At 45.5% G+C, this 23,294-nt stretch overlaps 1 protein-coding gene across 1 annotated transcript in view; it reads left to right on the forward strand.

Annotated features, from left to right (window-relative positions):
• Nucleotides 1-23,294, forward strand: part of LOC135395258 (complement C3-like) — a 126,747-nt gene that overhangs the window by 51,902 nt on the left and 51,551 nt on the right. Inside the window, exons 19-25 of the mRNA XM_064626501.1 lie at nt 4,947-5,046; nt 12,618-12,719; nt 12,877-13,065; nt 13,859-13,934; nt 15,680-15,836; nt 20,439-20,516; nt 22,797-22,971. Coding sequence (XP_064482571.1) covers nt 4,947-5,046; nt 12,618-12,719; nt 12,877-13,065; nt 13,859-13,934; nt 15,680-15,836; nt 20,439-20,516; nt 22,797-22,971 — 877 coding nt within the window. The remainder of the gene's footprint in view (nt 1-4,946; nt 5,047-12,617; nt 12,720-12,876; nt 13,066-13,858; nt 13,935-15,679; nt 15,837-20,438; nt 20,517-22,796; nt 22,972-23,294) is intronic.

The following is a 23,294-nucleotide window of genomic DNA, read 5'->3' on the forward strand; positions in this document are numbered from 1 at the left end:
GAGTATGCTTCTTACTTACATACTTCGTACACGAATCAACCGTGCTCCACTTGGGGTGTAGCCATTTCAAACCGTTAAAAATAAACGCCCAATAATAAATGCGTAAGTATCCACCGTTAAGAATAAAACGTCCAGAATATACGCTTAAATAAATCCACGGTAAAAGTGAACCGCGTAACTATCCACCGTTAATAATAAACCTATACGCTTCAACATGTATCTTTAGAAAGTGAGGTGAAACCGGCTCTCAATCTTCTGCCAGCAGGCCCTTTACGCATCTTCACTTCACTTCACATCACATCTTCTTTACACGCTACTTCCCTTCACGCATCTTTAAGAATAAATCCTTTAAGAAAAACTCTTTCAAAATATATATTTTTTACAATAAACCGCGTAAAATTCCACAATAAGGAATCAACCGCGCAACAATCGCCGCCCAAAAAAACAATCGCTCAGGAATCCACCAGGAAAATATATCATTGGAAAATATATCGTTAAAAATAAACCGTTCCAAAATATATCCTGTAGTCCAACGACAGCGGAGTGATAGATGCGTATCTCTACGCATAGGAAAGCAGTAAGACGTAGCTTGCTGGTGGTTTTTGCCCCTCCTAGCACTCACCCTCTAGCTAGTGGTCTGTCATGACTGCCATATTTGTTCTGTGTGTTGTTGGCGTGTTTTCCTTTCTATTGTAGAAAAGCCCATGCATTGTATGCATATCCTGCGACCTTTCCCAGACATTTCCTTTTAATAAATGTATATACCACCCCACCGCCCCTCCCGCGTTATTCCGCTTGACAAAGCATCGACAGGAACTGTGGCAGTGCTGAGCGCTCTTTCGTTCGTGCGTGTGCTCTGAGTTGGCTTCACACTGACGTTCTAGTGAAGTACGCTTGCTTCACGTGCGAAGTATGGAAGTCCGATGTACAAAGTATACCATGGCAGGAGTCCAATTAAATTCGCCAACTTTGGGTCTATTTGTCGAAGCGGATTGTCTATTTCACCCGCGGCCATACTAAGTGACAGTAGCTACCGTATGGTTGATTTTGGGGAGATTCTGAAACGATTTATTTATAACGACATATTCTTAACCGGTGATTCCATAACGTTTTTATTACGGAGATATCTGTTATTATTATATTATTATTATTATTGTTACGGAGATATTTCAGCGATTATATTTGTGCTTTGATATTTAAACATATATTCTGGGAGATTTGTAATATTCGTTTATAATAAGTTTATTTTTGAAAGGTTAGTAGCAAGAGGATTAAACTAACCGCACTGAACCAAACGAGCCTAAACTATCCCAAACTAACGGAAACTAAACTAACCTAACGTAACCCGACGCAAATTGCAATCGATCCGCCCCATGCTAGATGGTGAGGGAATTTTGAAACAGTTTATTTTTAATGGTGGATTATTAAACGGTTATCCCTAAGCGGGGATAGTATGCGGTTTAGTTTTGGATTGATTTTGAGCCGTGTATTTTTAAGCGGTTTATTCTTGAACGTTTTATTGTTAAGCGGTTTATTCTTAATGATGTATTTCGGGTACCCCCCTCCACTTGAACGCCAGAGTACAGCGGACTCAGCGACGCATGCACGGAGGAACGGGCACTCAACACCGTCACACTTGGTTTTGATGCTGTGTCGAGCGAAATAGAGCGAGACATGCATATAACGCATGGTTTTTCTACACTACAAAAGAAAACGTAGCAACAACATATACACAGAAAAGAACATGGTAGCAACGACAGTCCATGAGGTAGGGCATGTGTGATCACAACGGCAAAACCAGCAATGTAAGCTACATCGTACCGCTATCCTTTGCGTTGAGATACAAAAGTATTTCTACGCTGTCGGGTTCGATTACAGGATATCTTTTGAGACAGCTTATGTTTACAGTGACAGACAGTTTATGTTGTAATGATATATTTTGCAAGGATATATTTTTGATCGTCGATTTTGTGGGCAGGGATTTTTGCGCGGTTGATTCCTTGTCGGGGAGTTTTACGCGGTTTATTGTGAAATATTTTTGTAAGAGTTTTCCTTAAAGGAAAACGTTTCAACGTCTCAACGCAGAGTCTCTCAAAAGGGTAACCCTCTCGTGCGCGTCTGTTCGCTTTATGCTTTCTTCATGCTCCAGATGAGCAGAAAGGTGCACGCTCGGGAATATAACAATAGCCTCAGCACATAATAAAATGCGATGCCCGCAAGTACCCTCTAGACAGCAATGGTGGTATAAGGCTCATGCAGTCTGTCATAGCTGGTATACAGTAGTACATCAACGACGGGCAACGGTGATTCTTTACGTGGCTTCTTGGGGCTGTACATTTATCGCTGAGGAAGGGAACCACCCGGACGATTAGGTCTAAATCAATGCGCCCTATGCGTTGCATGTGAGGCTCCATGTGAGGGCACGTGCATCTTAAATTTAAGCCAAGCCAATTTGGCCAAGCGGTACAGAACCGTTACGTGCGCGTTGCCTGATTGAGAGTGTATTGCTTCAATTTGGGTATTATTATACAGATGCAAGTGCATAAAAACATAAGTATCATAATACGTAATAGAAATGCTCAAAAGAAAAAGAGCAATACTATTGCAAAGCAAAGTATTGCTATTACTGCCCGCTCCCGCTTTTTTTTTTTTTCTCTCGAACGAATGACAGTGGAATGATCGGGGTACTCCGGTCGTAGGTTTGATTTCAACCCACTGCTTTTTTCCCTCGCACCCTTTACAAACACGCAGGGTGTCGGAGCGAACCGAAAACCGAAAAAAAACCGCTATTTTGGTGCGAACCGGAACGGAATCGAAACCGTATAAATTTTTTTCGCTCAGGAGGGAAACCGAAAAATATATTTAACGGTTTTCGGTCCAAGAAAAACTTCGCCGGTTTGGACTACGGATAGGCGAATGAGACGTCGTGTGCTCTGAAGTCATGTCATGGATACTATACGAAGGTTACGGTTACGGTGGAACGTATGTCGGTATAGTATGACCCCTAGGCTCCCTTTGTAATGGTTTATCGTTCGCGCACGCACACAGACTTCGAGGTACATGTGACTCTCTAGCAATGTGCCGTAGTGTTCGTTTTAATTTGATCCCCCCAAACTGTCCTCAACTAAACAGCGACCCCAGGGGGCTGCATAACAGCTTCTTTATCGGTAATGTCGCGCAACGCGTCCCTTGTTTGAGAGCAGCTAAGTTGAATACATTTACGTATACGCGAGGGCAAGCCCGTGCAAAGTGGCAACTCTTTTGTGGACAGGACACGAAGAAAATAAAACGGAGCCGTCGAGCGCGTTTGTGAGTGAAGGTGTTCCTCGATTTGCGTCGTACTCGTGCGGTGGTGCTTGCAGGCTAGACAGTAGCAACAGACACTCGGATGGGACGCACTCGCTCCAACCCAGCAAGAAAGTACTTTACGTATGACATCACGACAAACAAGTCAGTTTGTAGCATGCGCTTCAAGAAATGAGAAAGCCCATTTGAACAGACAGTAACCTACAGGAACCACGAGCTACCAATTTCACAGCTGTCTATTAATATTAAATACCATGTATGCTGAATAAACGGGTTTACATTTTGTAACATTGATTTTTTTGTGTGGATGAATATTCCCAGCAGAAGCGTAACCGGTTAAAAACCGGTATGAACCGTTATTTTTTTGCTCCGGAGCACAACCGGTACCGGATCGTTTATGATGTAACCGGAACGAAAACCGGAACGAAAAACGTTTCGGTTCGAGACCCTGCAAACACGCACCGCACCTAAACGCGATCAGGAGCAAAATGATATTTCATGTATAAACGGGGCTTCTTTTATTATTTATTTCGAAATACAGGGAAGCGCTCTGCGATCATCTCGACTCCGCCCAGCTACAGCGAACGCAGAACAATTGTTTTCCACAGTTTGGAACATTATGACAGCACAGCGGAGTTCATTACGAGGCATCTCTTTCCAGCACCTAATGTTTGTGAATCGGAACACACGATATCTCTGATCATCAGGATTGCTCACATGTCCGAAACATAAAAAAAAGAGTTGATCGTCATAATTAGTACTACATAGATCTTGTTGTGATGTTGGGAACCCCTCCGCGCCTTGGCCTTTTTTTTTTCGTGGAAGGTAATGGGACCTCCTGTGACACTGATGGGCTATCAAAATTACCGGTCCTTCTCCTGTCTTTCCTTTTTTCTTCTTCTTTTTATTGGTGGAATTAAAGAAATGGAATGGGGTCGCAGAGCCATTCCAGGAGTGGAGATTGTGCGCACCTTTCCATTCCGACGAATTGAAAGGAATGTAATCCTCCATTCCTTTCACAGACCTCCATTCCTCGGAATTGGAATGAAATGTGCGACCCCATTCCGTAACCTTGGCACGTAGACTAAATGAGCCACCTGACTACAAGTGGTGAAATGAAGAGGATGTAGTAAGGCAAGCTTGCTCTAATTCAAACGCGTGCATGAAGCATACAAGAAATACTAAGACGGTTGGAAAAAAAAAGAAGGCTTATCCTTCTTTGCTTAGGCCTTGTTGTGATGCATGCGACACAATGCTTGCTGTACGAATCTAGGTGCAGCAATCCCATCTCGAACCCTACGTGATCCGATATGGTACATTGCTAGATCACATAATGTGAGCCACCAGGAATTTTCCCAGCACTCCACACATGCCCCTGAAAATTTTCCGGAGGTCTAATCCTCAACTGATATGCATCCCACGCGCGCACGCGGGAGTATAAGACTGCCCAACGGAGAAAAAAAAATCCCGTGGAAATTCCTGTGCTCCACGAAGTCTTACAGTTCACAAGCCGTTAAGAGATACAGTTCTCAAGTTCGGCTATAATTTCCGGGGAAGAAATATCTGCGTCGCGCCAATATGATACATTTCCTCGCCGCTCCATTGTACAGTTTCTAATGCAATGATAATCTTTACCACAGCCGCCGGGGAAGCCGTCAAAAAGTGACGTCACGTTGGTTCTGGATCCACTGAACGAAAGGAAGAGAAACCAGCGAGTCGTATCATCAAACGAGTACAGGGGTGAGTCTTGGTCCACTTGGCATAAAGCATGGTTCACACTAGTGCGTTCTGCTGCATGCGGATGCGTGGGGGCGCTGGTTACCGTGGCAAGAGATACGTGCGACCCGCAGCAGAACGCAAGGAGTTTGCCCGAGCTCAACCTTTTCCGACGCACACAGCAGACCGCCAGCGGAGAACGAATCGCGAGGCGGCCTTCCGAGCGTGCGCAGTAGGTTTCTCTCTGCGAGACTGTTTTCAACATGGCGGCCACCGGAGTGGAAATCACGCTGGGCGCTCATTGGCTTACGGTTTCGTGACGCACGCATTCGGACGCAGGTATGTGAACAGCGGAACGGATTGCTTACAACGCACGCATACGCACGCAGCAGAACGCACTAGCGTGAACTATGCCTAACGCGAAAGATGCACTCCGATACGCAGAGAACACGCGTTCGTTGTTTCATAATGGGCACTCGCAACGCAAGCAACGCAGTGCTGCAACTGTTGCTAGGTCTTGCAGTGGGAATGTGATATGCTTGAAGACGACAGAAGTTCTCTCTCTGCAATCGCTTGCAGAACGTACACTGTTAATTTCAAACACATTTTTGGCGCAATTTGAGGGTAATCAGGCTGTAAAGGTTTCAAACCTCCTGATTTACGCCATTTGTGGAAACAATGTTTTCCATCTCGGGTTTTAAATAGTGTCGATAAGTGTTACAGCAAAAGAACTCTCCCTTTCCAACATATTTAAAACCATCTGGTGTGCACATACTATTTCCCTACCTCGTCTACGATAATGGTCATAGGGCGGTGTCCAGCAGATTTTCGTCCATATTGGACCACACAGCCATAACCTGAACTTGTTGGAGCACAAAACATTCTTCGTTCCCATCTGAACCTCAACTTGGGGGAGTTGTAAGGAGGAGTAGAACGAGGAAGAGGTTAGCTTGGCAGAACAACGAAAATGAATAAACGCGTATAAGTCAGGAGCTTCACATCCCAGGGCATCACTCCAGGTCGTTTTCGATAGAACCTATTAGCTAGCGCGACAGCGCGTGCCAGCAGTGGCACATCGTCGTCGTCCATGGTCGCCGCATCACTTCCACTCTCAAACGTGGAGCGCTGAGCGTAGATTTCGGTATCCATACCATGAATGGAAAAATAACTTGACACGAGAATGGGAGACTGCCGTCGGTCGTGGCAGTGGGTGCTGCTGCTGCACCAGCAGTGGGTCGACGTTTGGCGATGTAATGTGCCGTATATCGCGCTGCCGCGTCGATGGAAATATTCCATGATAGGCAAGCCTGAGCGATGGGCAAGAACACGTGAACAAACACAAACACGAAGGCTGGAAAAACGCGAAGGATGGAAATATCCCAGCGTGTCAGATGATAGGAGGGCGATAGCGTGAGGCGCTACTGTGAACGTATGTAGAGGAGATCTTTTTCCTCTAGTTGTCTTGATCGGCGATGATGGAATGTCCCGGAGGGCAAGACGTGGAGGGGAGCTCCTCAACCAGTGGCTTCAATCTAGGACGTTGCCGATATAACTGCGCAAGAGCGGTAGCACAAGGTCACAAGACCACATAGTCCTCGTCCACGGGCCACCACATCACTGCCGAGGTTTGTGTCGATACCATGAAGGAAGGAATGATGAACGATGACGACTTGTGAATAAGGGACCGCTGGGCGTCCGGCAGAAGGTCTCGGACGCCACGTGTGCCAATGTTATGCTCCGTACATCGCCCTGGGAGCTGATCCAACGGAGATGCCCAAGCATGTCGTAGGATAGCATGTAGATGGGCGCAGGTTGAGACGTCACCGCGAGCGTACTATTCCAGACAGCGTGCAGAGCTGATGCATATGCGGTGTCAGGGCGTAAGGCCAGCGGCATCGAGACTGGTAGCGGAATGCGTTGTTCACTGAGATGTCGTTGGTGATGCCGGATCCACGTGCACAACTACGTGATGTGTCGTGATCGGTACGGGGCGGTGAAACCGAAATGTGCCGTGTCGGAAGAAGCGTCCACAGCTAGCCCAGGTGGAAAGACGTGGGCTAACAAGGCGAGCCCCATCGCCATCGACTGGTTCCTGAACACGTGCGGGAATCCTGATGACGGTGGTGTTGTGAAATTTGGCAGTGGTGCCTGGTTGTAGTACACCGCGCTGAGGTGTTCCTTGTTCGGATCACCAAATGTAGAGCAGCTGGTGTCCCTCTACTAACTGCTGATCGGCGGCGATGGAATGGCAGCTCCGTTCAGGACGTTCCTGACTGACAGACAACACGAAACTTTGTAGGGACATCCCAAAGAGGTCCCTACATCTGCAGTCACACATGCGATGTATCTCGTACATTGGTAGGATGTGCGTTTGAAACGCGGCATTTGAAATCTGCGAAATCGGCCTGTGCATGCCAAATTGGGATGTTCGGCGATGAGCAGTACGGAAAGAGGCGGCAAGGAGGCTACTCGGGCGTCCATTGTGACTGCGTGCAATGCGAGTCTGCTACGGAAATGTCGTTAGCAATGGCAAGCAAAAGTAAGTATATTTAAACTTTCCGCACTCTTAAACTGCATTGTTATGTGACCACTATTGCGGGCATAGGCGCCGACTGTGGGGGGGGGGGGGGGGCTTGCCCCCCCGGAACATGAACTAGGGGGGGCGCCGCCTCCCCTGGGAAGTCCAGCTAAGAGACTGACACCAACCTTTGGGGCTCGGCGCGCCCTGGTCAAAAGAGCGAAGAGGCACCAACCCCAAAAATGCATATTGCAATTTGTAAAATATGTATTCGCTCACCATACTCATTATCACAGCAGAAGGTGAGGCGAAGAAACACAGAGGATGACACAACACATAGCCTGAATTTCGCCCAAAGCAATCAGATCAATGAAACGAAGCAGTCGAAAAAGTACCTGCAGCTGCCAGTGAGGTGTAACGGTAGTGTCTTCGGAACGCATATCCGTTGGGAGCGGGTTCAACTCCCGCTGCCCCATTTCATTGACCATATTCATATATTGCGCGCATTTCGGGTCAAACACCGAGGATTCAATGCATTTTGTTCCTTTTACACTCAGTTTTCAAAGGCGTAATGCCTTCAGTTGTGCACATGTCCACTGTTTACGTTCTCTCTGTGTTTTCTTTTTTTTTTCTGTTCTTCCTTCTTATTTCTATACCAGTCCTGCATACGTCATAGGACCCCGCCAGTGTGTGATTCTTCAGCTTTAGTTTTGTGTTCTTTATTTTTCTTTTCGTCTTTCCTTCTTTTTGTTTTCTTTTGCGTTCTTCTTTTATTTGCCTTTTTTTGTCTTCCCCCTTTCACTTTTTTTTAATAACAAGCAGACATCCGACACCTGGCTTACCTTGCCCTTCTTATTTTCTTAATAAACCTATCCCTCCCCCCCCCCGCCAGAGTACTTACTTCGCGGTGCGCCCTTGCCTCCCCCCCCCCCCCCCGGGAAAATGAAAACTCTCCGCCTCTGATTGCGGGTGCAGGTCCATCGTGACCAGTTACGACCACGTCAGTCAGATGCAGCTGAAACACAAAGCGCGTCTCCCGCTTTACTCATTGCAGACGAGGTGACGTCTTCGGATTATGCAGGGTGTTCAAAATTAAGCTTTCACGAGCGCTACGCAAACACAGCGATTACAGGAGACCGGATGATAACTTTAAACGCTACTTGTCTAAGAAACAGGTGCTGCTAATTATGTAGCACCTGTTTCTTACTCAATGAACAGAAAAAGTAGCACCAGTTTTCTTTTGTTCGCCTACTTATAAAGTGCTAGTGAAAGCTTAATTTTGAACACCCTGTGTGTGGGCTGCATAGTCTTGAGAGGTATTTCACTACGAAGAAATATAGACGGACATTTCACCGTCGCTTACGGAAAGCGGTGCAAGGAAACTTATCAGCCCTCACTTGCTGCTTTTACTTCCTCCAAAACATGCCCTTCGAAGATGAAATGCGTTCCGTGTCCGTTGGGAACACGGCTACGCCAGATAACATTTTCGCGGTTTCTAGTCTATTGCCCTTTCACAATGTTGACACCGTGTTGAGTGAAACGTCTACGAAATCGACTTGTCAGAACCAAGAATACGAGGGAGACGCTTCCCCATCCAGTGTTCCCCCGCATGCTAACTTTGAAGAGCGGCCAAGATTGTGGGCGCTTGCATCGTCTGTGTCACATATACATCTGGCAAAACTGTTCAAATTGCTGAAGACGCAGCCGTCATTTATCGATCTCCTAGCTTGTGCAAGGGCGTTGCTACGAACCCCACGTTTTGCATCCGGTGTGGATGGAATATGTAGGTGGAAAATATTACCATTTTGGTTTGACCAGAGGTGCGCACTGGAAGCATTAAGTCAAATACCATATAAAATCCGATAATTTTGAACCTCAACGAACTTCCGCTGACAAAAAGTACAAAAGCCTAAAAAACCTATGCACTGCCGCATCATGTTTGAGAGCAGGTTCTGCGTTCTTGTGATACATCCTCCATTTGTGGCATCGTTGCATATTCGCCTGTACATTTAACTCCATTTGTATGGTTGTCTTGCAGTGAACCGTATTCGCTCCATCTCTACTTCTGCTCTTCCTTCGGCTGCCCAGACCAGACGCGCAGTTGAACTGCCCCACATGCTGTACCAGGAACGTTCCAGTTTGTAATCTTTTGTTTGTTGTTTCGTTCGAAGAATTTCCTTCCACACTCACTGAATTTTTTTGATTGAAATTATTTTTGATATAGTCTACGGGCTTGTGGTATGTCTTACATTTATAACATTGCTGCATACTCACCCGTTCATTTGATTTCCAGTTTTAGTGGATCGTACGTTGCAGCATTTGCGTACGCAAGGCGTAGCGTTGCTGGTTCTGTGCATGCGCAAAACTTAGAGAGAGCTTCGAGCATTGCGCAGAACAACCACGCTATTCCTTACGTACACGCAAAGACGATAGCGTACGGTGTATTAAAACTCTCTATAGTGAATTGCAGTCAGCCGTATTCGCCATACATCCACCTCTGCTTCTGCTCCTTCCTCAGCTATCCAAGCCAGAAATGTGACTCTACGAACTAACATAATAAAATTTCAGGTTGTCACGGACCCCGTGAAATAGCAACCTTCAGTGAGGTAACCTCCGCATGTTAAAAAAAGAGAGAAGCAAAGACTGATGTTTCTGGGAATGTAGTCTCTGTTGGGCTTCAAAATCTCTTAGCTTGGAATCGATGTTACAGGAGTGGGGGATATATTTATTAGAACAAAGTAAAAAAAGGGGGCAAAGGTCACCCAAACAGGACGCCGGCTTGCTATTCCACAAAGAAAAAAAGGAAAATAAATAAAAGAAGAATAAAATAAGGGTTCCAGGGTTCCAAGGAGAGGTCTTGAAATTGCTTCACATGCTCAAAGTAACACAGCACACGCACCAGGAACAGCTTCAGGCTGTTTTCCGAGCACTGAACCACTCTACGGCCCCTGCAAACCAGACAGTGTTATTGAATTTTTTTTTTTTTATATGGAGAAGTACTTTTTTTCCGAATTATAAGCGATGATACCTCCTATGCTATAAGCCACACATTGCGGAGCCACCAGCAACCTTATAAGTCGATGTATTAATTTGCTGTGCATCCTTTGTCCACTTTTTAATTATTAGAAATAGAAGCCCAGCGCAAATGGAAAATCGGTTTCCCCCGATGCGCTGTTGCCGCTGCAGTCCCCAAACGAATGCGCGAGACAATTATAGTGTGCGGAAATGATCACGAAACAACTGCAATGTGATGGTTAATTCTTGTTGCGCAGCTTCAGGCGATATTTTTACCCTTTCCCCTACGTGCAAGAGAGAAAGCACGCTACGAGTTCGCCGAGTTCGCGCTTTCCTTTGAAAAAACAGTAGCGACACGTACAGCGTGTCGCCATACAAATAGGCTAATAACTGGGAAAAGTGCTTTACCTTATATAAAAAATATGTTTATAGTTAGCTTGGACGCTCTGGATATTCCCACTAGTTATTTTTTCACTAGTCTTGTTTGTTGCTGGTCTGCTGAACGTAGTGCAGTGTAGATGTGCCTACATAAGTATTTGCGTGTTTCCGTAGCACATTATACCGTCTTAACAAATAGGAACAAAACAGTACCTGTCGTTACTGGTACAACATCCTATTTGAACTTTCGTTCTGCCTTTTCTTGCTGCAAGTTGCATTATCAAAGTCCGACGCTGCGGTGTGATGCAGAAGGGATTTCATGAATGTTGCAGTTGCATATTGATATATAGGATATATATATATATATATATATATATATCCTATCGCTATATATATATATATATATATAGCGAAAGCTATTGGACACGCCCCACGGTTTTTCTTGTTCCTTGTTTCCTAGTGATGACAAATAAACTCAATATTATAATGCCTAGACTTGCTTATAATGAGCTTAAACTTCTGCTACCTCACCATTTGACCCTTTTCGAGTTGGGAACCTCTTTACAGTTTTTACAGAGGGCACCTTTAACAAACTATTTGGAGCTTTTAATTTCTTCAGAAGGGCAGCTGCTATCCCCTCATTTGGAGTTTTTAGTGTTTACAGGGAACAGTTATCTACCCCACAGAAGTGTTTGCATTTGTTCGAACTGTGATATTTTATTAGCTTCATAGTATTAATAGTCAACATGCTGGATGATGACAGATGCTACTCAAAGGAACAATAAAATGTTGTGATGTTTACTCAAGGTGTGTGCATGTTGCTTGCAGTGTTTATGATACATTATATAGCTTAAAAAGTGGAAAGAACAGCACTAAAAGGCGGACGGGACGGGCGGATCAGTTGTCCTGACGACGTTTCTGCAAGCACTCCCGAGCCGTGCAGCGCAACAGAGGTTCTCTTTCGGTTGTAGAAAGGCCACCGAAAACCTCCGGGCTTGTTGCCTCCGCCGTGCTTGCTTCGACATCTTTTTGAGAAGCACCAAGGAAAGCACGTACGATTATGGTGAAATTGCGAAGCCCCTGGAAGCTTTCGGCATAGATATTCTTTCAATAAACATCTAGGAGCGTATGACGCCTGGTATATTGAATCTTGAACCTTGAGCCTGACGTAGCTTGAAGCTCATGTCCTCTCGTATGTTTAAAAATTAAAAATCATCCGAACATCTTCACTTCACTTCACTTCACTTCAGGGTCCGCTTCACTTAACGTGCAAAGTGATTAAGCCCCCACACAAGAACCCCCACACAAGAACGGCGGGCTGTTGTTGAGTTTACTCGCTTGCTTGAACAGAAGCAGGACAAGATAAGAATCGTAATATCTCTAATAATCTTAACATCATCCTATCCTGTCGTATCCTATCTATTAACATCCTAGTCATTTACGCAAATTACGAGTCGTCCACACAACAACAAAACACATAAATGTTCAGATGTTTGAGCAGTGAACTCTTGCTAATAATAAAGAGAGGATAAACTTTTAATTCCTCTTTCTAACAATACTGGGCTCTACCCTGTACTAGCACTTACACATCCCCCGGGACGCTAGAGCTAACCTGAAAGTTATGCATAGTGTATAAGGCGTGAATCCAAAAACGTTTCTTGCCATCACTTTTTCGGTCTTGCAGACGCAATCTCTGTTGACACGAAAACTCAGCTGGTAGCATTCAAAATCCCTGATCTCAAGAACGCCGTACCCGGAACGGAGCGCTATGAATTGAACGTCATCGGTAAGCAGCACACGAGATTTAGATACTCACTCACTCCCTAAGCACTGCTTTGCCATTTATACAACGTGATAAACTAAGCTGCGACTGTATGTTGTTCAACCTTGTGCGCTTGTTTTTACGAATACTGTGTGCTATTCATTCCTGCTTTACCCACCAGGAGATGAATTGGGACATCATTTAGAAATAGCGATAAGTGACCCTACACACCTGGTTAGGATAACTCCAGGATCTGCTCTGTGGATCATGATATATCAGGCCCCAACGCTGTACACTTACGGCTACTTAAAGGCGTCGAACAAAATAACCGAGGAAACAGAAGACAAGGCCCTTGATGCCATGCGGAAAGGTACGTGTCACCCTTCACGTAAGTGATTAGGTAAGAGATCATACCTAATAGATTGAATGGGGATACACAAAGTTTGTGTGACGTCAAGTCCTCAGTGACGTGATCAATGTCACGTGAACAATGTCACTGTCAATGTTGTGCATGTAGAACAGCTAGCAAGCAGCAATATAATTTGATTTTCTTTTTACCGCTTGCTTAGCTGTGGGCCAACTCTTTTCTGCCATGGGTGGGATGGAAGGTGAAATTTAGTGACGGAAAAGCCTCATATATCGGTATCTCGGGAATATCCTAAACGCTCCCGTCGATAAGAGACATGCCACACAAGCATTCCACACTTGTCTTTATATATATATATATATATATATATTTTGCTTGCCCTCTAGAAATTGGTGTATTTTATCCGAGTAATAAAGAGGGGACATTCTTACGCATTCTTCACCGAGTTTCCTTGTCTGCCTAACCTCTTCGAACAATAATGTCCCTTTACTCCTGCACCGTGGAATGACCTCTGTTTTGTTCCATAACAAGCCCTCTTTTCACAGGGCCTGTGTTTTGACAAACAAGCATTGATATGGAGCCTTATGAATTCCGATTAGCCGATATTGTTCAGATACCGATATAATATCGATATAGTAATATAATTCCGGTTAGCCTACCGTGTACGATCGATTGTCTCATTATCCTGTTATACGAACAATCTGTCACCAGAAAGAGTTTAGGCCACCGGAGCTGTCGTGAAACATCTACATGTCGTTGATGAAGTCAGTAATGTTTTGTATTTCTAATATGGTAGGATACGCAGAGATACTGGCATACCGTCAGCCTAATGGGGCATATGCGATGTGGCTTCACGTCAAACCAAGTCAGTGGTGAGTAACTAAAGGGATCAGCATCTCAGTTTTCCCTAGACATCCACTTACGCACACCGATGTACGCTATAATGCCTACCAAATAGCGAAATATCCCAGTGTCTTCCTCTCCGCTTTGCGTTCCTTTCCTCACGTCTCCCGCCATATTCAGCCGTGTTTGCTGTGGTCCCTTCTTGGCCATAGCAGCATTCATGAACACTTAGATACTGTTATCCTACGTTGATAGGTGTGCAATGTACTGAACATATTTCTTCTTGCCAATATATTGCACATTACTTTGAACATGAGACAATCGATGTTCTGAGGTTGGAACACATAGAAATGACAAATACATACCAATCCTCAAGTTCCTAAGAAATTAAGAATGAAAGATCGAAGTCACTGGAAGGGTTACCCAGTAGTAGGACTCTAACATCGATTGTCTCATGTTCAACAGGTGCCGCTTGCGTCTATCCCGTCGTATGAATGTGTGTACGAGTGAGAAAAATGCAAGAGTGAAAAGGGGATGAGTGAGAGAGAGAGATGTGTGTTGGTCCTTTCAGATGACGCGCTCTTGGAAGTCGCTGGGGAGGTGTGTTAGCTTAGCTCAATTGGTAGATGAATGAACGAATAACCGAGAGACACGGGACACGAAGACAAGCACAAGAGTTCTCAGACACAGTAATGATTTAATAACACACAAACCTCCTAAATACCTAACAACTCCCGGAGGGGAGGGAGAGGGATAAAGGATGGCCTATTTACACTGTTCCCAGGTTGCGTTATCGCCACCGTCTCTTTCAAAAGTCTTTTCCACTTATCCCTTTCCCTAGACACTCTCTCGGTGTCTCTCGGTTATTCGTTCCTTCATCATCATGCACCAGTTAGTCTGCGCCCTATCTCTTTTATCAATTGGTAGAGTCCAGGACGGGTAATCCAGAAGATGTGGGTTCGAGTCCTGCAGCTGGCTAACCTTTTCAGTGACGTCCATCTTTCATCATAGATCACTTTACCTGCCTCTTAATCAGCTGAACTCTCGCCCCCTCTCTATGTTAAATTTGATTGGTCCATGGCCGAATCCATCCCACCAACGCTCTGAGCTTAAAGCTTCTCTGACCTGTTTGGTCACGGTAGGATTTGTGTCCTCGCTGTGAGCCGACTCATTATTTCATTTCCCATATTACCACCTGCAATGGGGTAGAGGGTATCGCCCCTGACGATAAAACTCTACAATCGCCATCATAAAATAGTGTTATTGTCGTTTCTTTCTTTGATGGATGCACACGAATAAAGACAACTCTCGCATTGGTAACGTTAACAAAGCGCATACGAAACATACGAAGAATTTTGTGTCATATACTCTAGGATCGATTGATGAGAAGTACATGTGGACATATCATGGAAATCACTTTACTGCTAGTGACCCCTCAAAATAGGAATGCTTTCGCAATATTATCGATAACATGTCAGTTGACGTGCCACAAGTCAAAGAAGGCGTAAAGCGTATGCGGCCAATACGAGATCAACTAATTGTCACACGAAGTAGAGAATTACGATATAAAGACAACATATCAAACTGAACACTGGAGCTTTGCACTGCATATTCTTGAGCCGGTACGGCCGTAAATGTATTTTGGTACTCTTACACAATTTCTTATCTTGAAACATGTATTGTTGTTGTCTGGCCTAGAGAGTCGTCTATGTAGATGGTCTGCCCGTAGACGTCACTCAAATGATCATATTCGTTGCGTATTGTGCCGTTCTAGGCTAACAGCATTTGTGGTGAAGAACCTATGCGAAGCGAGCAAATGGATAAGAGTCGACGAGCACGCTATCACTAGCGCGCTTGCCTTCCTCATCAACAAGCAAACAGCGAACGGGAGCTTTGTGGAAGATTCGCCGACATTCTTAAGTCAAATGCAGGTAAGACAACTTGAGTGGTGCTCAACCGCAGCACACTGACCCGTTCGTTGCATGTTCTTCGTCAACATTGCCTCTAAACGTGCCGCTTCGTTCCTGTGTTTTCCGCACACTGTATGTTTGAACGTATAATACGTTTTACTGCGGATTTCACCGGACCAGCGAGACCTACACTTCAATCCTCATGGCGCTAAACCGTTTACACGTCTCACCCACTAGTCAGTGGCGATGCATTCATTGAGACGTGCAAGTGACGAATGACGAGCCCCACGGTCACGGTATATCCAATCCACGTACGTTTCCTGGTGATGTGACGAAGAAAAAAATAAAAGAAAAACGCGTGCCCTTCCTGACGAGTGCCTACTCGCTGCTTGTTCGTGAGACGCGTAAGCTATTAAAGGAGTACAGAGGGCCATCCACAAATATTTTCAGGTTAAGATATCCGATCGAACTGTGTGTGTCAGTTTATAGAACAGCACGAAAGGTTTTGATGTGTGCCATTTGTTTGGCAGCGTTTGTGTGGCAGTAGTTTGGCGCACGCTCACCCTCAACTCGCCTCTCCGGGTACAGCGAGGAAGATGCCGATGACGTTACAGGATCCACGCCTTCTGGTTCGCTGGTCAATGGGGGTCAGTGCCCTGTCCTTTTGCCGCCGTAAACCATTTTTGGCAGTTCCCCCGGAGAATTGGGGATAGAAGGAGCGGCCGAATCATGACCGAACCAGGAGCAGTGCTTTTCGAGACAGCAGCAAACGAGAGAGTCGCGGACAACATTTCTCTGAACCAATCAGCGAGCGCGGACTCGCTGATTGGTTCGCGGACTGCTGAGGTCGCAGGCAGGTCACACGCTCGTACTGCTCTCAACCACCGTTGTGCACGGTCTCTTTTTGAAGCGCACTTGAAATTCGATTTCCGCGATAATTATGATTCTGCGGCGTGAATTACTTCGGCATCTCATTAACCTACTTAACAGTTTTATAGGAAGAAAACAGCGTGTTAAAAATGACTTAGGTGCTACTTTAAGCACCAGGCCACCTACGAAGGGTGTTCAAGTCTAACCGGGACATCTCATTTTTCGCAAAGGTCAAATGAACTTACAGGCGAGAAATTAGTTTTATTTTCCAACGTAATCTCCAGCTGCACTAATGCACGTGTCCCAGCGTTTCACGAGGGCTTGAACGCTAGCAGCGTAGAAATCCTTACCGGCGCCTAGCATCCACGATCAGACAGCATTCTTGACCCCATTGTCGCAGCTGAAGTGGCGGTTCCCAAGGAACACCTTCAGTGGCCCGAAGAGATGGAAATCGCAGGGGGAGCGGTCTGGACTGTAAGGGGGATGTGACAGCAACTCCCAGCCAAGTTCCTGTAAGGTGCGTGTTGTGAGATGCGCGGTATATGGGCGTGCATTGACCTGTAGGAGGAGGACTCCTTTGGTGATGAGGCCCGGCCGCCTTTGCTTCAGCGCCTTATGCACATCCCTGAGAACCTGCTAGTAATATGCACTATTGATGGTGGTGCACTGAGCAGAAAATCAACATGAGCAACGTCAGTATTGTCCCAGAAAACCGTGGCCATGACCTTACCCGTAGACGGCGTGCTTCGGAACTTCTTGGGAGCTGGCGAGCCCGGATGCTTCCACTGTTTTGATGCGCGTTTAGACTCAGAAGTGGAATGGTGCACCCATGTTTCATCGCACGTGATGATCCGATCAAGGAACGGCTGTCGTTCAGTGTCGAAACGGTACCTTAGCTCTTGGGATATTTCCAGTCTTCTCTGCCGATCAAACACGGAGACCTGGCTGGGGACCCAACGGGCACTAACTTTCCGAAACTGGAGGTGTTCGTGAATGATAGTGTTCAACGTTCCCACAGAAAGGTCCGTCTTTCGAACCAGTTCGAGACATGTTATTCGTCTGTCCTTGAGGATCAGGCGCTCCACAAGTTGGATGTTCTCAGGAACTCTGACACTGAGTCGCCCCGGCCGGGATCGTCCTGCACCGATGTACGGCCGTCTCGGAACCGTTTGCACCACTCAAGCGCTTTGCTTCGGCTCAGTGTATCGTTGCAATACTGAGCCTGAAGTCTTCTGTGAATTTCAGATGACTTTACGCCTTCATTCATGACAATTTGCAGTTCGATGTGCGCGCTCACCTCGTTGTCGGCCATTCTCTCCAGCGCGTGTCTTCTGTTTTGCACAAACTTTGGACCACCACGTCATGAACGTGGAAGCCTGTCATGTGTGAAAATGACGAAAAAAGAAGTAGCGCGAGCCATTTGTACACTCACGAGGCAGAAAATCCCGGTTACCAAGAAGTATGCATATAAGTTTTCAACAAGAAAAAGTAACGATAAATGCTTGTCTAACCAGAGGGATAAACAGTCTGGTGAGCACGTCCCTCAGGCTCGTTGTCGAATGGAAAGCAACAGAAGGACAGAAATTTGGTGCCGATAATACACCGTTCAAGATATGTAAACACTCACATTATTCCGCGTTTGTTGCTGTTCCGGCTCACGTCTTGATGGTTTTCCTATCCGCTTTCGTTCGCTGCAGGCCTTGGCGATATCCTCAGTGCCTGTCACGCGACATGCAATCGATCAGAAATTCATGGTAGGGAATCTGAAAATACGGTATCACAAATACTAGAAATTCAAAGTTACATCAACTTCTAAAGTGTCACTTTCCATTCAGGAGATATTCAAGCATAATTTTTCCTTTGAACCGACACACACACACACGCACACACACGCACGCACACACACACATACAGCAAAAACTATATACAATAAAATTTTCTTCACGTACCTTCCAGAAAGAAGCTTCCGCGGGTTTTCTCGCTCTCCTTCCGGAAAATCGCGTGCACTGGATATTCTGTGTTCCGATTGAAAATCTGTGCTATCGTTGTCTTCAGAAAAATTCCTCACGTCGTCCACAGAAGTAACAAGTCGAATGTCGGCAAGAAACTCATGTATACACACGCCATCATGACACCTTATTAATAAGCGGCACACAGGACAAAGCAAGTACACACGCATGCCGTGGAAGCTGGCGCGTAACTGCTCCAAGCAGACGGAGGCGATTCCGAGAAGGCGTTACAAAAGCGGGAACTTAGTGTACGGCCCCCGAGCAAAAAAAGAAAAAGAAAAACAGGGATAAATAGGGATGCGTGGCTGGAGCAAAGCCACTGAGTGGAGCTGTAAAAATAACACCGACGCATGTTTCCCGCGTTATTGTTTTCTTTTTCTTTTTTTCAGAACGAAACGAAAGGAAATATTCCATGTTCCGTAGATTCTTTGCACATTCCATTGCGGCGTACGCCAACCTGTGTGAAGCTCATACAAGCAGAGAGTATCGCAACAACTCCTACTTGCAATTTTATCTATCCTTTATAGCCTCTAATAGAAATACACGTGATAATCTACCGTTTACCCTATATTGCCCTTATTGTGTTTTCAGATGACTGGTCATGCAAAAATCAGCTGTGTATTTTTCACACGAGTAATGTGATTTCTGTTTGCATATTACCAAAACCCTCGAGACTCGGGAGCTACGCAAACAGACGCACGCGGACAGTGTCCGGCTGTTTTCGTAGTTCCCTAGCCTCGGCTTTTAGTAATATGAATTATAATCTCCAGCTCGCTTGCTCTTTAGCAATTCTTTCATTGTGATTTTTGTGTAACGTTCGTTGTGGGCACCTTATGCTAGGGGAGCTTTAATTTATAGCCGGATATAATTGACTTTATGCCTTCCTGATGGTTTATTTGGATGACACTTATGAAATTTCACGTTTTGGCGTTACGGTTTGGTGTAGGCTCAATTCACGTTGCCCATTCAATGAATGTAACATAATTAAATTACAGGAAGGGAGTTGCCTCAGGACAGAAGCCGCCGATATTTCGAACAGAGACTGTTCTTGTTCTGGGGCAGAAGAAGAACAGTCTCTGTTCGAAATATCGGCGGCTTCTGTCCTGAGGCAACTCCCTTCCTACATCTCTACCGGTTCGCTGGATTTCTACCCATCTACTAATTAAATTACAAATCATTAAACTAAATTCTACTCCAAAACACCTTGCGAGCCTCTCGAACGAAAAGGCCCCCTGAGAAATTCCCACAGAAATTCCCAAGGCTGTAAGGTATACCAAGGTGTGAGGCCCCATGTTGAATCTCAAGATTCGCCGACGTAACCGCAGGAGAGCTACGGCCTGGTCTGAGGTCCTGAGGCGGAACCTTAAAAGAACCACAGGAAGGTCTGGGGTTGTGAGGTAGAACCTCAGAATTTCTTGAGGTAACCTTAGAAGAACCACGGCCGGGTGTGAGGTCCTGAGGTAGAGCCTCAGGATTTCTTGAGGTAACCTCAGAAGAACCACAGACGGTTCTGAGGTAACCTCGGACAACTTCAAGATATCCTGAGGTAACCTCAGGATTTCTGAGGTTACCTCAAGACGTTTTTCCAATAGGGGATGTGCGGCTATAGATCGTGGTACGGTTCACTAACGCTCTCTTCCTCGCGGAGCGCTAGGAAACCACCTGCTTAGCCGCACGTAAAGTACCCCAGATGTTCATGGAGTATGACAGATTTGACTGATACATCGTCTATTTATTTCTACAGGGAGGAATCAAAGGTGCAATCCCTATGACCGCTTTCGTCATGATGGCGTTTTCGGAATGCATTGAGGACGGAGTGCAGGTAAGATTTAATTTTTCTTTGCACTAGAGATTGATATGTACATAACAAAGTTCACGCACTCCGAATTAAATCCAAGTGTGTTGAATGAAATCATGGATCCGTTGCCTGGTCTGTGGACATGACGGCATATGATTTGAATACAGCTACGTGTGTCCGTTTTGTTGTCCTCCATCAGTTTACTCGCGAGCGGCGTTGTTAAGAAGCGGTGTTCTACCCGCTACCAAAACGAAGTATGTTAATACCGCTCCCCGCTACTACACAAAAAAGTAGCGCAATACTATAACTTAGCCACAAATTTGAAAAGCAGAACGTGATACCGCGACCGCTATCATAGAAAAGTAGCGTGAGCCCTATGCCGTTACCTTGCCGCTACCGTACCGTTCCCTAGGCAACACCTCACCGTAGGCGCATCGTTCCCGAATCTATCTAAAGACGGTGCAATATTTATGTTCCTTCACATAGCTTATTGCTTATTGTAGTTAAAGTATACCATTGCTTACAGCCCGCCAAGGTGTATTAGTTCTCACTATCTTCACTTTGAGGTGATGGACATCTAACGGACATAGCCCTACGCATTTAGGATAAAAAAATCCCCTGGCAATATTTCGAACACGAGAAAACTTTCTGCCATAAAAGTATCTTGTTCCAGATATCCGCGAATTCCAATCTCAAAGTTGTCCGTCAGCTTAATGTCGACGAAATTACCAGTTTTTCCTGCGGACAACTGCAATCAGAAGCGTTCACACATAAAGTCATCAATAAGTAGCTACTTGGTGGTAAAAAGATCAAACGAATATCTCTGAACAAAAGGGCGTAGTTGATTTCAGTAACAAAAATGATCATTCAACGGCGTGATAATGAACTACATTAGATAAGATTTGTAACATATAACCTGACAGATGGTGACGCAGCCACCCTCCTGTTTGCCAGACTCGTGATTACTGGCTTGCCGTGAAAAAAGTGCCGCGTGCGCAGCGCGGAGCTCGAGGTAACTCGTTACTGTAACTAAGCTTTTTTTTTTTTATCGGCAACTTAACTCGGCAATTTCGCGCCATGGTAACTTTCAGAGGAACTCGTTCTTTTCTCTGGTAACTTTGCCAAAGGAACTTCCAAGCTACTTTTAACTTGCTCTTCACTCACGTCCACATATTTTGTTTCGTGACATTTTATGCCATAAAACGTGATATTCAATCAATGACAGTATTCTATTCAGGAAGTAGGAACCGCTACCATTGAACTGAAGCTGAACCATTGTGCGCCCACGTGGGGAATAAGATGTAAAGTGGTCGAGCAGTTTTACAGAAACCAAAACGATCTAAGCATGCTGCACTCCTCCGCAGGCAATTCAAGGTCGAACTCAACTGCTCACGCGCGCTGCGCCTGTTTAGTGCTGTATTGTGTCCGATGTAACTTGGAAGTAACTCGCTCTCTGTAAATACGAGTGACATTTCACGTTGAAGAGCATCGTTATTGACTAAGGTACATTTTTTCACACGGTAACTTAACTTGTCACAAGTTCTTTTTGACGGGTAACCTTTCGATCCGCGGTGCGCGGTATGTGTTTATTCGTCACTTAGGACAGCTTACTGGACAAGATATACCAAGCTAGCAGACAAAGCGGTGTGGTATTGTCGCGATGATCGCAGTGTACAGGGTAGTTGCTGGAGGACGGAAGCACACCAGAAAGCTGCTGGTCGTGGTCCAGAAAGTCGCAAGGTGTTCGCAACAGACGACGACCAGCAGAGTCACCCGTTTGTGTTTCGTTTGGAAACCAGCTTCGTTTTCGCTCGTTCAACTTGGCTTCATAATTCTGTAGCAGGTTGTTTCACACCGCGGACTTCACCTGCATAAAGGGCGAATGGTCAAGTAAGATAAACTAAGATCCTCCTGGTGCCAGTGGTTGCTCTGGTACCTCTACACAGCACACGTCACTTTCCGTTGCAGTCTCCCTTGTTCTCTACAATCAGAGAGCATTGTTCATAGTTCTTTGGAGGTGCCGCTGACGTAACTGAGATCACTATGATTTTAGCATCTGTATCTCTTCCTTGAATCTGTGTCCCTTAAGCGTTATAATGTTGACACAGTTCTCGCACCACTTTATCGGGTTTCCGTAGTTACGAAACATGTGAGGGATCTTCTACATTTCGGCTACCATGGTGCTGCCAAATCGCGCCACCAAAGTCGCTGAGAAGTCATTTCTAGTTTACTTTACTTCTTGCTAATCATATTCAAAAGGTACGCATTAAATTTAACACATTACTGTCAAAACTGATGTTGCAGGTTGACACCTTAAACTACTCAAATGCTCGAGCAGCCGCGTACCTCGAAAAAAATCTAGGACCGTCATCTGGCAACTACGCTCTGGCGCTTTGGGCGTACGCCTTCGCAGTGGGAAACAGCCCTTCGAGGTCTAAGGTGCTGCAGTATCTAAAGAACGTCGCCAGTTACGCAGAAGGTAATCATATTGAGTTGTATGTTCATTTGTGTCTTTTAGGTACGGGAAAGCTTTGCAGTTAAATACCCTACGTCATCTCAGAGGGAAGCCATACCCTTGCATGCGCACTTGTACTTCACGATATTCAAGCTATGTTCATCGTTTCCTGGTTAACACCTATGAGCATCAGTGATAATAATGAGTTTGCAGTCAATGTAAATGCCGTTACAATACCATCGTGCAAGACATTGCTCGATGTGTTCCGGCAGTCTGTGTCATATGCAGAATCAAGACCGCTCAAATAGCTGAGAGCACACAAAAAATCGCGTCTTCTCACAGCTGCG

The sequence above is a fragment of the Ornithodoros turicata genome, chromosome 1 (assembly GCF_037126465.1).
Source record: "Ornithodoros turicata isolate Travis chromosome 1, ASM3712646v1, whole genome shotgun sequence".
NCBI lineage: Eukaryota > Metazoa > Arthropoda > Arachnida > Ixodida > Argasidae > Ornithodoros > Ornithodoros turicata.